This window comes from Oncorhynchus mykiss, chromosome 9, assembly GCF_057628025.1.
Source record: "Oncorhynchus mykiss isolate SJ-2025 chromosome 9, ASM5762802v1, whole genome shotgun sequence".
NCBI classification, from domain to species: Eukaryota; Metazoa; Chordata; class Actinopteri; order Salmoniformes; family Salmonidae; genus Oncorhynchus; species Oncorhynchus mykiss.
This window is the reverse complement of record NC_143030.1, coordinates 57288368-57306160: the sequence shown is the minus strand read 5'-3', so window position 1 is coordinate 57306160 and position 17793 is coordinate 57288368. Positions and strand designations below refer to the sequence as shown.

Genomic DNA, 17793 nt, shown 5'->3' with positions numbered 1-17793 from the left:
AGAGGTCATACAACTGCTAACAAACAATATTTAGGCCTAATTATAATGAATGAATATGCTTGTAAATCACATATCTTGCACTTTTAAAGAGCATTGTCTTTGGGTTCTAGAGGCTCAATCAGTGTGAATGAATTTAGCATAATCCCCTCTGCATAATCTGTTTTTGAAGCAGGCATTGAATTTCAGAACACATGCTTCAGAAGAGGCACCCGTTCTCTCTCTCCCTCTGCTTTATCACAGACCACGTCGGAAATCTAGGTCAAAGTTCATTTGTACTTTTCCTGTGCTAACTTGCAGCGTATATGTTTGTTGTAGTAGTCTCTGAAAACACTAGATAAGCAGAAAGAAATGTATTCACCCACGGAGAAGTGAAGAAACAGCCACTGCCTGGCGTTTATTTTCCATCGCCTTGGAAATATTCAAACTATTTTTACGAAGTGCTCTCATACCCAAAGGGGTTCTTTGGGGCCACTTACAAGGTACTCATCATATCTTCAGACTCAAGGTAAATTGTGACGTGGAAACAACGTTGATTGAACCTGTTTTTGCTCAGTGGGATGTTTTTTCCCAAAATGTTATGTCTTATCATCCGTTGAATGATAATGGAAAGGACAAGTAAATAACATTTTGAAAATGAATAGATTTGGTAGATTTTTTTTCTCCATTATTTTGACCTCCCACATTACAATCTGAAGAAGTGTTAACTCTAACTTGCCTAGTTAATAAAGGTTCAATTAAAAAAAACAATAACATAGCCTATTAGCTAGAAAGGTAACTAACTACAAACTAGGGCTGTGACATTATGGAATTTAGGGTAACGATTAACGTTAATTGTCATGCAAATGGAAACATTTATTATCATAATTGTACTTTTTGTTGATGCTTTTTGTTGTTGTTGCTTGCAATGCATCATAATGCACATTTGAAAGACATGAATAACACTACTGCACACCTAATGTATACAACACAGTTTTGGTGACAACCCTTTCACAAAAAACGAATGGTTTTGACCGCTTAGATATTTTTGAAATGGAGCTTCTTCTCCCAACCGTGCCGTTCTGCTCGTAAAATGATCAACAACTTTGCCCACTTCATGTATAAATAATAAACTGCTATTGGGGAAACCATATCTACGTGAATATAAAGTCTCCTGATAATAATGTATTAAGGAAATTATGATAATTATTATACGATAATTGTACCCTACAATAAACACATGTTCGCCAATAGCAGCTGTTTAGCTGGTTAAAGGTTAGGGAGTGAACCAACTTGGATCTCAGAGCATTTCGTATTATTCTGTACTTAAATCTGAGACACTCCATTTAATATTATATTGTTATGTTTCGAATGGTATGTATTTATTTGTGGATGTCCGTCACCCATTTCGTATTGTATGTTACGAATTACAATTCGTGGAATATGATGTATAATAGCTAGGTGGCTAACGTTAGCAAAGCTAGGGGGTTACGGTTAAGTTTTGGAGTTATGTTAAGTTTAGGGGAATAGTTAGCTAAAATGTTTAAGGTTAGGGGAAGGGTCAGCTAATATGCTCAGTATTTGCAAAGTATCTAAAAAGTAGTAAGTAGTTGGTCATTTGCTAAAATGCTAAAGCTGTCCGTGATGACATTCGAACTCGCAAAATCGGACCTCTGAAATAAAATGGAGGGCCCTCCCTTCAGCAAAATATATTTGATCAAAAACCCTCCATGAACATTTGAAAAAGTAACCTCCAATATACCCAAAATAATAATTAAAACAAAGTGGATAGTAGAGAACATGAGTTCCCTTTAACCTAATTTATTGGACAGACCAGAGCCTTATTTATGCAGTTTTAGAAACTGTTATTTGTCCTGTAAGCGTTACATGGCAACGCAGGGCTACTTTTCAACCCCAGACAGAGTAGGTCTACCGAAGCAGAACATCTTTACTGCTGGCTATTCTACTTCCATGGTTTAAACAATGAGAGAAGCTCTCAGGTGTTTCCCTAAAAACTGTCTGGGTTTAAAAATGTTCTTTTGTACAGAAATTGAATAGCTTAATCAATTGATAGTGACATAATTAGATTACTTCCCAAGCAAAGTTAATTGTTTTGTCTCCTTGGCTATAGAAGGTTCTAACTCATCCTCTGAAAGTCAAAGAAATGACACAATGATATTCCCATATATGCATCGGAGTCACGTCTTTCCCGGGAATTTTATAGCTTGATTCTAGCGTATAGCATTGCGAACTAAAGCGCTGTTATAGATCACTTTATATTATCGGATCAGTTTTATTTTCTTAAATCTTAAACTAGGGGGGTAGGCCTATGCTTTTTTGCCATGTTCTTTAATAAAAGGTCTGCATATGGCATACCTTCTCAAACCCCCTCAATTCGAGTCTTAGTTTTAATTTAACAGCCCTTCACTGACACAGAGTTTAAAGAGTGCATGGTGGGTGGAGGAATTGACAACAAATCTATGGATATAGCAGCCTATAGCCTAATTTCATCTGTCAAACAGGTACCACTACCTCTTATGTCTTGTCACGTTCTGACCTTAGTTATTTTGTTATGTCTTTGTTTTAGTATGGTCAGGGCGTGAGTTGGGTGCGTTGTCTATGTTCCTTTTTCTATGTTTTGGGATTTCTGTGTTTGGCCTGGTATGGTTCTCAATCAGAGGCAGCTGTCAATCATTGTTCCTGATTGAGAACCATACTTGGGTAGCCTGGTTTCACTTTTGAGTTGTGGGTGATTGTTTCTGTGTCTGTACCATACAGGACTGTTTCGATTTTCGTTTGTTCATTCACGTTGTTATTTTGTATTTTTTGTAGTGTTCAGTTTTATATATTAAAATGGACACTTACCACGCTGCACATTGGTCCGACATCTCTTACTCCTCGTCAGAGGAGGAAGACGAAAACCCTAACATGTCTAAAATAGGAAGAAATCGTCTCCAACACAAAGCCCTCTTGTTGTTAGATAAGTCTAATTAAAATGAAGACGGCTGAAAGGAATTATACCTACTGCTTCAAATTTCAGCTACACAATGTAAGTTACTCAAATTTGGCTTATTGTGAGGTCAATAACTCTGAGAAATACATCATGGCAAGTAACAAGCTATCAAAGTTGACCTCCTGTCCTCATCTTCGCTCTCTCCTTCTCAAACTGAACAGAACATAGGCTATAGGCTATTCTGCGCGCAAGATTGGACATGACCTAATCAACATCAACAAAAATAAGAAGAAGCTTTTGACTCTGCTCCTGAACTGATAAGGTAGGCATACACAGCACAGCCATTGTTTAGGCAGCACACAAAAGAGCAGGCTGGGGCTCAGGGTTGGAATATCCATTACAGTGTGTAATGCAGCCTAGTTCTTTATTTAATTTTTTATTTCACCGTTTTTTTTAACCAGGTAGACCAGTTGAGAACAAGTTTTCATTTACAACTGCGCCCTGTCCAAGATAAAGCAAAGCAGTGTGACAAAAACAACACAGTTACACATGGGATAAACAATTGTACAGTCAATAACACTATAGGAAAAATCTGTACAGCTGCAGCGATCAGTAAGCTGCTCTGACAGCTGACGCTTAAAGTTAGTGAGGGAGATAGAAGTCTCCAACTACAGTGATTTTTGCAATTCGTTCCAGTCATTGGCAGCAGAGAACTGGAAGGAAAGGTGGCCAAAGGAGGTGTTGGCTTTGGGGATAACCAGTGAAATATACCTTCTGGAGTGTGTGCTACGGGTGGGCATTGCTATGGTGACCAGTGAGCTGAGATAAGGCGGCGCTTTACCTAGCAAAGACTTATAGATGACCTGGAGCCAGTGGGTTTGGTGACAAACATGTTGCGAGGACCAGCCAACGAGAGATAGACTGCATCCAATTTGCTGAGTAGAGTGTTGGAGGCTATTTTGATGTAAATGACATCACCAAAGTCAAGGATCGATAGGATAGTCAGTTTTACGGGGGTATGTTTGGCAGCATGTGTGAAGGTGGTATTTACACCAACCCAGCAGCTATCTTAGAAATATAACTTTGCTCTGTGCTTCTCTGAGCATGCACTTCGTAGCAATGGATTATTTTATTGAGACCACACTAAATAGCATATAGGCGGAAACTTGATATTGCACGTGTAACGGATGTGAAACGGCTAGCTTAGTTAGCGGTGGTGCGCGCTAAATAGCGTTTCAATCGGTGACGTCACTTGCTCTGAGACCTTGAAGTAGTAGTTCCTCTTGCCCTCACGACTTTTGTGGAGCGATGGGTAACAATGCTTCGTGGGTGACTGTTGTTGATGTGTGCAGAGGGTCCCTGGTTCGCGCCTGGGTATGGGCGAGGGGACGGTCTAAAGTTATACTGTTACATTGATGCTGTTGACCCGGATCACTGGTTGCTGCGGAAAAAGGAGGAGGTCAAAAGGGGGGTGAATGTAACGGATGTGAAACGGCTAGTTTAGTTAGCGGTGCACGCTAAATAGCGTTTCAATTGGTGACGTCACTTGCTCTGAGACCTTGAAGTAGTAGTTCCCCTTGCTCTGCAAGGGCCGCGGCTTTTGTGGAGTGATGGGTAAAGATGCTTCGTGGGTGACAGTTGTTGATGTGTGCAGAGGGTCCCTGGTTCGAGCCCGGGTATGGGCGAGGGGACAGTCTAAAATTATACTGTTACACATGCCCAGCCGAGAATCATAGATGAGCGGCGGCATCAGGCATACATCGATATATAGCCTAATAAGAAATTAATTATAAAACACGGAGAAATATAGAAATGTAATCAATTACAAATTACATGGCTCTCCCCTGGACTAGATTAAAAAATATATATACTAAACCCTCCCCTTGACCAAAATTGGAATAAAATGACCCTCCCCCATTTTCCTCCAGGTAATCATTCTGTAAATGTCGATCCATGTGTTGGAAAAAATTAGTGTCCAAGTCAAGAAACCTTACGAGCAGCCAGCGTAAAAAAAAAGAAAAGTTTTGTTTAACACTTTTTTGTTACTACATGATTCCATATGTGTTATTTCATAGTTGATGTCATCACTATTATTTTACAACGTAGAAAATATTAAAAATAAAGAAAAACCCTTGAGTAGGTGTGTCCAAACTTTTGACTGGTACTGTATATAAGTCTGTATATAAGTCTTTCTGACAGAATATTAAAAGGTGAAATAACGTTTTTGGTTTTTGTGTGACAGAATTACACTATCCAAAAAAACACTTTTCATAGAATGACCCATGTGTAAGCTACATTCTATTTTTGTAAAATGTTGTCAAAATACTGCAACAAACTACTAACAGTAAGTGTGGCTAAACCCCTGGTTCTTGCAGAGACCCCCCCCCCCCCCCCCCCCCCATATACACACACACACACACATACTTTTGGATTCAGGATAAGTTGAAAGTGATATCAACAAGTGTTATCAAAATGTTATGATTTTCTGTAAATGAGTAACAGAAAGGACCTGTACATAAGATCCTCAAGCTTAATCAGTAGCATGAATTTACTTGAACCGAGAATTGGTTCAATAGCACATTTTGCTTTCAGTGACCTCCCAGTTTCAGAAATGTAATTTCCTCTAGAATCTTCACATTTGTCGAACACATTGCTCTTGCCTCCCTCTGATTACACTGAATGAGATCATATCTATGCACAGTGCATATCATCACACAAAAGTCCATTATCTAGTCAAAACTTGTTTGACCATGTCATTGTGGCTCTCACAAAGGTTGGTGTCGGGTAAAGGGAGGGACCCAACTTTGGTTCAAGTGTACAACATGACTACAACTACTGCTATTCGAATGCTACTCTCATCTTTTTTTAATCTAAGCATGAATTATTATCAATAATGTCTTCACCTACCCACATATCTGCCTAGCCAGCTTCATATCCTCTTCTGACGGCAAGTCTTGGAGTTGCAGTAACTCAACTCTTTATCATTGGCAGTCTGAAAATATGCAACCAATACACACACAAACTATGTTATACTTGGTTAGATACAGGTAATTGACAAAATAAGGGAAACACGAGTAAATGAGGGATACAAAGTATGAAAGCAGGTGCTTCCACACAGGTGTGGTTCCTGAGTTAATTAAGCAATTAACATCCCATCATGCTTAGGGTCATGTATAAAACTGCTGAGCAGGCCATTATTTTGGCTACCATGGTTAAGCCGCCATAGGATGACAATGCCCTCATCCACAGGGCACGAGTGGTCACTGAATGGTTTGATGAGCATGAAAATTATTTAAATCATACGCCATACTGGTCTCAGTCACCAGATCTCACCCACAATTTAACACTTATGGGAGATTCTAGAGTGGCGCAAGAGACATTGTTTTCCACCACCATCAACAAAACACCAAATAATGGAATTTCTCGTGGAAGAATGGTGTCGCATCGCTACCAGAGTTCCAGACACTTGTAGAATCTATGCCAAGGTGCACTGAAGCTGTTCTGGCTTGTGGTGGCCCAACGCCCTTATTAAGACACTTTATGTTGGTGTTTCCTTTATTTTGGAAGGTAACTGTATGTTTGAGACTATAGTCACATTAATTAATGCCTGTGTGTGTGGTGAGACGGGGTGGAAAGCAGTGGTCAATGAAAACACTTTCAAATACCGAAAGCAACCGTATTTGTTACGTTCTTTTTCCTCTACAGACAAACCATGATAGTCACTGTGGCAGCCCCACCCTGCTTCCCTCCATGTCCTGCTCTCCTCCTTCTGACCTGTCTCCTGTAGGTGTTCCCAGCTCAGAGCCAGGCTGGCAACATCCTGGTGTACCCTGTGGACGGCAGCCATTGGCTCAACATGGACATCCTCCTGCGAGAGCTGGACCTGCGGGTCACACTTTAACAGTGGTCCGCTCATCCACCAGCTGGTACATCCCTGAACACGCCCGCCACTACTCCTCCATCACATTGCCCGTGCCCAGGGCCAGCAGTTTGGAGGACCCGCAGTACATGGCATCCTTCCTGAAGAGGAGCCTAGAGATATGGACACGAGAGCGCTCCATTTTGTCCTTCATCAAGCTAAAGAAAGAAAACATTCATTTGCTGGAGGCGGCCCATCGCTGCAGTGCTGAAATGGCCCGCTTAGTCATGGAGGACAAACAGTTAATGGAGAAGCTGAAGGCAGCCAATTTTGATTTAATATTGACAGATCCTGGAGTTGTATTGGGGAGTTACTTGGGTCTTCCTATTGTGCTCAATGTTCGTTGGATCACCAATGCAGAGGGACACTTTGCGATTGCACCTTCGCCCCTTTCTTACATACCAACTATTAGGTCACTGGTCACAAATAAAATTAGTTTTGTCAACAAACTGAAAAACTTCTTGCATTATGGGATCTCTCTTTATATTGATTATGGCATAACAAGACCTCTATACCAGGGTCTGATCAACGAATTCATCGATCCAAACACCAATATCTATTCTCTCATTCAGGGGGCTGACCTATGGCTGAGAGTGGACGTTGTGTTCGAGTTTCCAAGCCCTACCATGCCCAGTGTGGTCTACATGGGGGGCTTCCAGTGTAAGCCCTCTAAGCCTTTGCCTGCGGAGTTAGAGGCATTTGTGCAGAGCTCGGGGGAACATGGGGTCGTGGTCATGTCTTTGGGGAGTCTGCTGGGTAGCCTCCTTCCGGAGATATCAGAGATAATTGCAGCTGCCTTCGCCCGCCTGCCTCAGAAGGTGGTGTGGAGACATACAGGAGAGAAGCCATCTACTCTAGGCAAAAACACACTGCTGGTGAACTGGCTGCCTCAGAACGACCTACTTGGCCATCCAAAAACAAGAGCCTTTGTGACACACGGGGGCACCAATGGGATCTATAAAGCCATCTACCATGGGGTTCCCATGTTAGGCCTTCCTTTCATATTTGACCAGTTTGACAACATGCTTAGTCTAAAGGCCAGGGGTGTGGCTAAGATTCTCGAGGCGACGGACCTAGAGGTGGAACCTAGGCCCTGGACAAGAGTAAGCCCTAGAGAGAGAATATGCGCAGGATGTCAAAGCGCCACCGCGATACACCTCTCAAACCAATGGACAACGCCATCTTCTGGCTAGAATTGGCTATGAGGCACAAGGGTGCAGCACACTTGGGAACCGAGTCCTACAAGATGCCCTGGTATGCTTACCATAATGGGGATGTACTGGTACTTCTCCTGACTGTTGTTGTCTCTGTCCTGCTACTAACCCTAATGACTTGCAGGGTTCTAGGTAGGGCTCTTTGCCAAAAGAAAAAGGAAAAACTGCAGAACTGAAGAATTCCAGTTTTACATACTACAGTATATACAACTACGCAACTACTATATTCTACTACAACACAAATGGGCATGAAACATCGTCAAAATAACAAATGTTTTCATTAGACTAGAGATGGTTTCAGTCATCCTCAATCATTCTATTTCTTGGAATAAAATAAAAACAGTAGTAAAGCAAATGTCAAATCAAATGCAATCTGCTCAAAATGTCACATTGTTTACACAACATTTTTATTGACTTTTAAACAACTTATTTTTTTATTTGTGCAGACAAATGTACCAGCCACACATCAATGTAAATATTCACGTAAAACCACAATCTCTTTTTTGGTCAGCACAAATAAAATAATTACAAAATAACAACATACAGCAAATATCGGCAAACTATGTGATGCATTTCTTGCTTTTATGTCCAAGATTTCTGAGTAGGGGATTTGACTATGTTTGTGTGCTACAGGGGAATATTTAGAACAGAGAAAAAATAAAGTGCTCCTTCCCATCTGCTGTATGGTATGTATTGACAATATCTCTCCAATTTATGACCAGTTCCATTTGCTTGCACTACACAAGAAAAATGCATTTTAAAAAGTTGCAAAGAATATAGCCTATTGAATTATCTGCAGAAGGTTACAGAAGTTGTCTCATGTTTCTGGGGATCATAACTAGACATGCAATCTATTAAGGCTTAAAAACAATTAACATAGAACCTATATAATAGATACCAATTTGCAACTTTGTGTTATATTCCATTAGGGAAACATGAACAGCTGTATTGCATCGTAATACTTGCTTTAATGTGTGGTATGGCAAACTCCTCAATAACGTCAGTTGGCTGAGGGGACTCTTTAAAAAAAAAATCTATAGATAATTGGGAAAGAATTCCTTTTAAATGTATTTTTCTCATCTAAAAGCAAGTAAATGTAAAAAGTAGCAGTAAAACTGAAATAAAAGATGGCACATGACATATTGCAAAACAATGTGAATTTAATTTCTGGTCTTCTTACTCAAAACAGAACCTGGCAGAACCTTTTATGTACCAAGATTAGATTTTAGTACCAAATATGACTAGCTCTTTTATTTAATACATGGAAAGGTAAAGGGAAATGTCACTGATCATTTTAACAAGAGTTAAAAGCAAGAGTGAATTTTGAAAGCAGTTGGCAAAATCCTTTAATCTTCCATAAAAGTTCATTGATCCAGGAAAAATCTAAGACTAAGTAGCAGCGCTAAAATGCTAATCTTGTCGGCTATAACATTAATTTACCAACACAAATTAAAACATATTAGGGGAATACAAATATAACAGATACTGCACTCTGATGAACTATATTACCTTTTCATGTGGAATCGTATAGATTTTGAACATCCGTTTAAAGTAACTGATGTACACATTATACACTGTTAAACAGAGGCAGACAACTGCTGTAGCCTACAGATGCAGTCAAATATATTCGCACTCTTGCATTTCACAATAGAGCGCAATGGAGTAGAATCTTCTGTTTGTTCTTTTCAAAACTGAATGGCAATTTTTACCCCATAGGCACCTGCAACTTACAACAGGTGAGTAAGTAAAATTATGCAGTAAATGAGAATCATGCCTCCAACCAAATTAATTAGACTATATTAATTAGTCCAGGCCATTTTTTACTTTGAAGGGAAAAATCGGAAAAAATGTTTTTGTTCTTCATGCCCATGTGCTGTTGTAAATCAAACAAATACACTTGTAAAATCCAAAATATTTTTTAATTTCAACTTATTTTAGAATAAATAGTGAATCAAGCAAGGGTGCCAATATATTTGACCACATCTGTATATGAGACTGAGGACATTCTTACAATGCAAACAAGTATGAAGTGAACCACTTTCCAACACATCACTGCTCTTGACCTTGCTGCATCTATGAAAGCCAACCTCACAACCTATAAAAAATGTTGCCTAGAAAACACCCTCATATGTCAAAGGTATAGCCAACTGTATTAAATATTTTATCAGATGGCAGTCTGATCAATGTTAATCGTCTGTGGATCTGACTCTGCCTGTACGTTCATCACACACGATATCTCAGACAGCACTGGGACGATTTTGACTAAACTTACTGATTGGTCCAAGGCGGTAAAACATGTTTAAAGTTGCCTTGTTTCCTAAAGCAAGTATCAGAGGCTCCTAACTTGGATAGCACTACACCATGCTACATTGTGTCAGATTGATTGTAGGATAATGAACTGTGGACAAAGATGTTTTGAAAATGTGGTCCAAAATAATCACCAACTACTCTGGTCTTGTACATTTGCATGAAACACAATATACCTAATTATACCGTTGTAGTAAAATCTATGATATTGATGAACTCAATCAAACAAAATGGTGCTCCCAGTGTACTTCCCCCCAAATAAATGGTTGAAAGTACTAAATGCAGTGTGTAGAGCCTTTTCTCTTTACATGAAATTACAATTAAAAAGCAAAAACAAGGGGGGAACTTTGTATGTTGGTTGTAACTCTAATAAAACTATAATAAAACAATTGTTAAAGTTGTTTTAAAAACCCCAGGTGCTTTTGTTTTTGTTTTGGAAACAGAGCAGCGGAGCATTGTGGTACCTACTCTGCTGTTCTATCGTGCTTGCAATGATGTGAGATGATGTCAGAGGGGAAAAAAACAGTGTTGTTTGAAGTACTGTCTTTGTTGTTGTAATATCGCAAACAGACGTGGCAGTTTCACCACTAAAGATTCCAGCTTTAATGAATGCGTCTTTCTGATTAAATTCTAATATTGACAAGCAAATCAAGAAATAGAAGTCTGAGCCATGGGTGAATACACATATTCAAAAATTACATTTGTATTTGAGATGAGGGTAGATACAGTATTTGGGGTCAAAATTATTTCAAAATGACGCTGTTTTTTTATACTTATTACTGCACTCTGTTGTTGAATTTTGTATTGCAATTTTAAGCACATCTGAAACCACTCAGTACGCTTAATCTTTTCAATCCTTTTGAACCAAATCATCAAGAATGACCCACACAATAATTGTTCATTTGACAACATACCAAAAATATTTTTAAATGATTTACTACCAAATAATTATAATGATGGCATGTCACTGGCTTACAATGATTTTGTCCCTGTCTGGCAGTAAACAAAATGCTAAATGTCCCAATAGGGACTTGTTTATAGCCATGTGTAATAATAGTCTACTAGGGGACTTTTCAAGAACACTTTATGGCAAAGAGCTGTGTGATACCAAAAGAAAATGTTAAATCAGATTTTATAGTCAATTCACAAGTTACAATATAAAATATTAGCATTGTCCTTCCAGCAGAAAAAACTAAACCTTCAACATTCAAAACACTTATCTTATGTCTGTGTTCCATACATCTAACTCAACTTACTCTTGCTCACTTTAATTTCACATTCCCTTCATAGATGAAAGGGCAGGGCACCCAGCATTCTTCCTCATACTTCTTCCTGAATCAGAACGTACTTTATACTTTCCTTGCTTCTGTCCTCGCCGTTAAGTTATCTTATTTGGGACATGGGTGCCCCCCCCTGCTAAAAGAAGCAGACATGCGCTTCTAAGAGGATGGAGTCCCTCTGCTCCCGTCGGGTGTGGCAGCAGCCCCGGCCCCGGCCCCACCTCCAGTGACCAGGTTCCGGAGCAGCTTGCGGCGGCCAGCCTGATAGTCCTCCTCATCCACATTGACCAGCAGTTTGATGGCCTCATGGCCCACTGCCTGTTTGAGTGAGTCTGTGATGAAGACGCCCTTCAGGGCCTCCAGCAGGGAGCCGTTGATATAATCCCGCCAGAAAGCATCTAGGTATGTGAGCTCCGAGAACTTGATGTCACAGATGATGGAGCCCAGGTCCCGGGACTTGAGAATAGTGTTTGCCTGGTTGAACCTCTCAAACTGCCTCTCCAGAGCCTCCTGCTTGTTGGAGAAGACGTTTCCCTGAAGCGCTGATTCATGCTGGCAGTACTCGGCGCGCACTCGTAGGCGGATGTCTGCAGGGGTGTGGGGTGAACAGGGAAGAGCAAGTGGAATGGTTATAGAGAGGAAGTGTGTGTCGTCTAATGCCATGGAAACAATACAGTCAAGGAATGACTTAATTCAGCAACTGTATAGTTTGGTCGCAGATAGCCAACTCTTTTGTAATTCCTTGTCATGAAAGAACTGTCAAAAAGTAAATACACACATGCAACCTCTGAAGGCATAAAGTTACTAAACAAAACAGTTTATTTTGAATTCCCTTACCACAAGTTTGCTTCTCCCTGCAGTCTCCTGTGGTGTGGGCCCTCTTCCTTTTGCGGCTCGGTAATGGGGGGCCTGGCTTGGTGCGGGGGGGGCCCACCTGGGGCCCCGATGGAGAACAGCATATTACTGGTTGGGGGCCTGTTAGTGGAGTAGGGAAAAAAATGCTAAGATATTTAGAGATGTATTAATTTCACTATTTCCACCAACTTTATTACTCCCCCCCCCCACACACACACATACTGTATGTAGATGTATACATGCAAAGTCACATATTCACCTGTCCTCCTGTGGGGTGTAGCCTCCCTGCTCTCTCCTCCTCTGGGGGACACATAACGCACTGACGTCTCTTCCAGGTACTTATCCACTGGGTCTGGGCACACTGAAAAGTAAAGCACAGCAACGCTTTTGGTGACTTAATATTTACATTTAATGCAAATGGTCAATTATTAACTAAGAAAACACAAAAAGTGTGTTTTCAAGAAGTTGGCAAAAAGGGGTAAAAAATGTTTGGCATAACATTTTGGAGACTGACAACATAACATTTTGGGGATCGGCAACCTACGTTTTCTGCCTTGACGCCAATAGATTTAGTTTGCTTTTTTATTTTCAATAGAATTTTAGTGGGCCTGAAAAAGGCAAAGGTTGAGAAGGAAACCACCACTCACCGGTCTGTCTCTTCCTGAGTGTGACGTATGGCAGCAGGTCGTGCCGCGTGATGATACGGAGCAGCTGCAGGACGTGTCTGAAGTTGGTCTCATCACAGCGCCCCTGGCGCTCCAGAGCTAGCAAGAAGTCCCGGCCGCTCCTGATGCCTCCGCGCTCATACTCGTCGATGACGTCCACGAACAGGAAGGAGAGCACTCGCACGTCACGGTGCGTAAGCTGGGCTCCCACTATGTCAAACATGCGGTGCAGCGAGTACAAGCCGTAAGCATTGTCTACGGCCTCCTCGGGCCAGGGTTCGAAGCGTCCCGACGAGGGCCTCCTGGAAATGGCAGAGTTAGTGCAGGAGGCCGAGGCGCCCCTGTTCACTGCCACTCCGCTGGAGGTCCCCACTGATGAGGACCCCACACCACCCATCAGACCTCTGTGGGGGGCAAGGTGCCCCGCAGCACTACTCTGAGTAGAGTCCAGCTGGTTTGGGTGAATGTGAGGCCTACCTTGGTGAGCTGAAGAGTTCTGGGGGACAAGGAGGGGAGGGTTGACGTTTGCATTGGGGAGGGGATGCTGCTGTGAGGTCATCACTTTGTTAGGGGTGGAAGATGACAACGGGGATGCAGAAATCCCAACAACTTCTGTGTTGTCTGAATACTTAAACTGCTTTCCTATAAAAAAAAAAAAGAGGGACAAAACACTTCACACCTGGCAAAAAACTGTAAAAAGGTAATTATGTTGATTATCTAAACTCATGTTTCAGCATCTAGATAGGTAGCTAAGCTCTCTCTATTGTGTAGCTTAACTAGTAACGTTAATGTTAGTGTCTACCATGCCTATAGCTAGCAAGTTACTAATGTAATGATAACAGCTAGCTTCTAGGCCAAATCATCTTGCACGGTGTATCCCTTTAAAATAAGAATGACACACTTATTTGAGCAAGGGAAACAAAGATACACAACATGTCTGTCAGTCATGATATCAGTGGCGTAACTCTCTCACGAAGTTTACTAAACATCAACACGGAAAATAGGCAATGATGACTGGCTTTCTAGGCTAGCTCAATGCACCAAGCCAACAACAACTTAGCTACAGTAGATAGTTAGACAAGCAGAGGTCCAAGCTAGCTGGCTAGCTATATACAATAGCATAGCCAGTGTGTGTGTGTGTGTATATATATATATATATATATATATATATATATATATATATCATCTTTGGCATTAGTAGCTAACGTTAATCACAACAGTCAGGAAACTAGGTAGGTCATTGTTGTTAACAACAAACATCTAACGTTACAGTCAGTACAGTAGCTACTAGCTAGTGTTTAAGTTAGCTACATGACATTGTTAAATTTCGCTAATCCTAAATGACTAGCTAACGTTAGCTAGATAAACCACCCAGATAACTGGATAACCACCAAGGAGCTTGTTATTGTGGAAACGTAGCTAGTTAGCTAATTAGGAGCTCGTATGTAGCTAGCTAACAAACTAACGTCGTTACGTCAACTCGTTTTAATTTAAATTGACGAACGTTAGCTAGCTTGCTAAACGTTATTTAGTTACACAAAGCAACAAAAACGTGGTCACAATAAATTAAACGACACCATCGGTAACTAGCTAATATTCGTTTTTTTAAAGCCACTTAGTCACAGTAAGGACTGGTTTTCGTATGCTAGCTAGTTGGCTAACTTTAGCAATGTAGATCACTAGTGCTAACAATGTTTACCTTAGCTACGTTACCTTAAGTTAATAGCGTTAGCTACCTTGATTCAAAATAAATCAACTTGAAAGACCGTACCTACTTACTTAACGTTCTTGGTGGAATGCTAAGCTCCTTCAAGATCAGAAAACACAATTATGATGGATAATGTCACACTCTTTCCAGAGGCTACAATTAGCATGCCCATTGTCCTTTCTCAACTAAAATGAAAGAATATCCGGTACACAGTATGATTCACATCCAGGTTATTAATTCAGGCCCTGTTATAATACTTGTAAACTAGACAGTCTTTGCTTGTTAAGTGCATCCTTCCTTCCTCTCTCTCTTGAACTAATCTTTAATCTAAACATGAAATGGATCATCTGTTTATGACAAGAAAAACATAAACAGGAGTATGTTTTTGGGTTATGATAGGTGATATGCAGCTCATAATGGAGGCATTTACAAATTTGGCTTCAAGATGGGTAGCCTATAACATCAGGACATCGTCCTGATCTCACCTATCCTATACATTTAATTCAATATAGCCTACACAGTATTAACAGTATATATGATGTGGATTTTAATCTTTGTTTATACCGGTACAGGTAAGTAAATTAAGAAACAATTCATGTTTACAATGACAACTTGTCCGTCCAAACAAGAACCTATTTGAAAAAGTAAGTAACAGGCTGATGTAGAGAGAGCGTGAGCTGTATTTCGGCTGGATCCATGGATCCATGGACGAGAGCTGTACTCCCTGCGCCACAAATGCTTTAGGCCTAGGGGCGGAGGCAGAGCCTCTTTCCATTCACACCAAGTCCCAAATGGCAACAATTCCTTACAAAGGCCATCCCACAGCTACCACCAATGTAGCCTAATATGCACTATACTTTACTTGTGGTTAATATAAAATAATATAGACGCAGGCTACTGATTTAAGGAGTGAATCCACACTGGAAGCTTTACTTCTTAACACACACTACAGTTGCCCTGTAGGACACCTCATCCAAATACCACACATGTCATAACAAAATCATCCACAACTCAAAGGCCAAATTATTTCATATTGCGCCGATACATTGGCAACATTTAGCACATTTAGTAAAATAGATCACAGTTTATTAAATATATTATATTTACCACAATGTCTTGGAAAACATCTGTCCCGTCTTCACACTCCTTATCCTTGGTTCTTCTGGGAATCTAAAAAAACAACAACATACAATTAAAATTAGCTTCTCAAATATATTTATTTTATGAATACTTTGTGCCCAGAAAGTCCTTGATATGCATCTCTAACTTTGGTCCTGGCAGTTCCAGCCAAGCAGTTACACACACGATTCAATCTCCAGGACTGGAGATTTTTATTTGTTATTTTTATTTATCCTTTATTTAACTGATGGAGACTCCAGTTCTACTGTATATGTATGTTTCAACTTACCTGGTTGCACACAGCTTCTACATATCGTACAAAGGCAAAGTGTTCACAGTTGAGTGAGAATAGTCGGTATGGGAATAATAAATGTTCATCAGAGCATCAAGCCTCTGATTTATCTTTTCCTGTGATGAGGGCTGGTGACCTCCCAAGAAGGAGGTCACCACACACAGGAAATCCTGCTTGCAGGCCATGGCGGACGGTACTCATCAGCCACCCCTCATCTAGGATCAAAGCAGTTTGGGAATAAAGATGCACTTGAGGGTCATAAAATAGTAATTACATAAAAATAGTTGTAAATTTGTTGACTCAAGACTTTATGGGTATCATTAACTCTAAATATCAACATAAGAACTCTGTAACACACCAATCTTGTATGAATGTTTTCACATTCATGCCTCACCTGTCACTGCAAAATGGATTATGTGTCCATCTTCATCATATACACCCAAATGTGAGTATCCAATAGGGTAAGATAATTCGATCAAGTCTCCAAACTTGGTAGCTGACAAAATGTCATCAATATGTAGAGAACATACCATAAGTAATGTATTCAAAACTCCACCTTATGACAGTTTACCTATTTGGTTTAGCAGCAAATTTGACATTGTAGAAACAGGTGCAGGTTGGTAAAGGATTTCACTCAATTGTTCTTGCAATTTTCTAACATTCAATCAGTAGGTTTACTGTAGTCTAGTTATAGACTTGCAGTGCTTAACTTTTTTTTTAAAGACACACCATACAGTGCCTTCAGAATGTATTCACACCCCTCGACTTTTTCCACATTTTGTTGGTGTTACAGCTTAAAATGATATTGAGATGTTTTGTCACTGGCCAACACACAATACCCCATAATGTCAAAGTGGAATGATGTTTTTTGAAAATCTTACAAATTAATGAAAAGCTGGGGACTCCAGAGTGGCGCAGCGGTCTAAGGCGTCACTACAGACAGTGGTTCACTCCCGTGATCGGGAGTCCCATTGGCCAAGCATCGTCCCGGTTAGGGGAGGGTTTGGCCGGGGGGGCTTTACTTGGCTCATCACGCTCTAGCGACTCCTTGTGACGGGCCGGGCACCTGCAGGTTGACCTTGGTTTGTCAGGTGAACAGTGTTTCTTCCGACACATTGGTGCTGCTGGCTTCCGGGTTAAGCGGGCGGGTGTTAAGAAGCGCGGTTTGGCGGGTCATGTTTCAGAGGACGCATGACTTGACCTTTGTCTCCCGAGCCCGTTGGGGAGTTAAAGAGATGAGACAAGATCGAAAAAGGGGGTAAAATAAAGCTGAAATGTCTTGAGTCAATAAGTATTCAACCCCATTGTTCTGACATGCCTAAATAAGTTCAGGAGTAAAAATGTGCTTAGCAAGTCACATAATAAGTTGCATGGACTCTGTGTTTAATAATAGTGTTAAACATGATTTTTGAATGACTACCACATTTCAAACACAGATTCAACCACACAGAGCAGGGACATTTTCCAATTTGTCACAAAGAAGGGCACATATTGGTAGATAAAAG

The 17793-nt window shown here is 40.6% G+C and overlaps 1 protein-coding gene and 1 pseudogene across 3 annotated transcripts; one reads left to right on the top strand and one right to left on the bottom strand.

Moving 5' to 3' along the window:
* The first annotated feature begins 379 nt into the window (after positions 1–379).
* Positions 380–8417, top strand: LOC110532341 (UDP-glucuronosyltransferase 2C1 pseudogene; annotated as a pseudogene). Its single transcript, XR_016483323.1, has 2 exons — positions 380–505; positions 6635–8417. The product of XR_016483323.1 is annotated as a UDP-glucuronosyltransferase 2C1 pseudogene (transcript).
* Positions 8418–8447: 30 nt separating this feature from the next.
* dedd (death effector domain containing) lies at positions 8448–15274 on the bottom strand. Of its 2 annotated transcripts, none has more exons than XM_021616147.3 (5): positions 14949–15274; positions 13152–13811; positions 12764–12865; positions 12487–12624; positions 8448–12236 (listed from the first exon to the last, which is right to left on the bottom strand). In XM_021616147.3, the coding sequence occupies exons 2-5, from the start codon at positions 13726–13728 to the stop codon at positions 11809–11811; spliced, it is 1245 nt and encodes a 414-aa protein (XP_021471822.1). In that variant the 5' UTR covers positions 13729–13811; positions 14949–15274; the 3' UTR covers positions 8448–11808. The 2 variants fall into 2 exon arrangements, with proteins under 2 accessions (XP_021471822.1, XP_021471823.1); XM_021616148.3 differs by having other exon boundaries at positions 14941–15206.
* Positions 15275–17793: the final 2519 nt, after the last annotated feature.

Excerpts from the sequence above, each read along its gene's own strand:
- dedd (XM_021616147.3), bottom strand. The coding sequence starts at position 13,728 with ATGACCTCACAGCAGCATCCCCTCCCCAATGCAAACGTCAACCCTCCC. Across the intron at positions 12,866-13,151 it reads ACTCAGGAAGAGACAGACCG|TGTGCCCAGACCCAGTGGAT; the intron begins GTGAGTGGTGGT and ends TTTACTTTTCAG. Across the intron at positions 12,625-12,763 it reads TACACCCCACAGGAGGACAG|GCCCCCAACCAGTAATATGC; the intron begins GTGAATATGTGA and ends CTCCACTAACAG.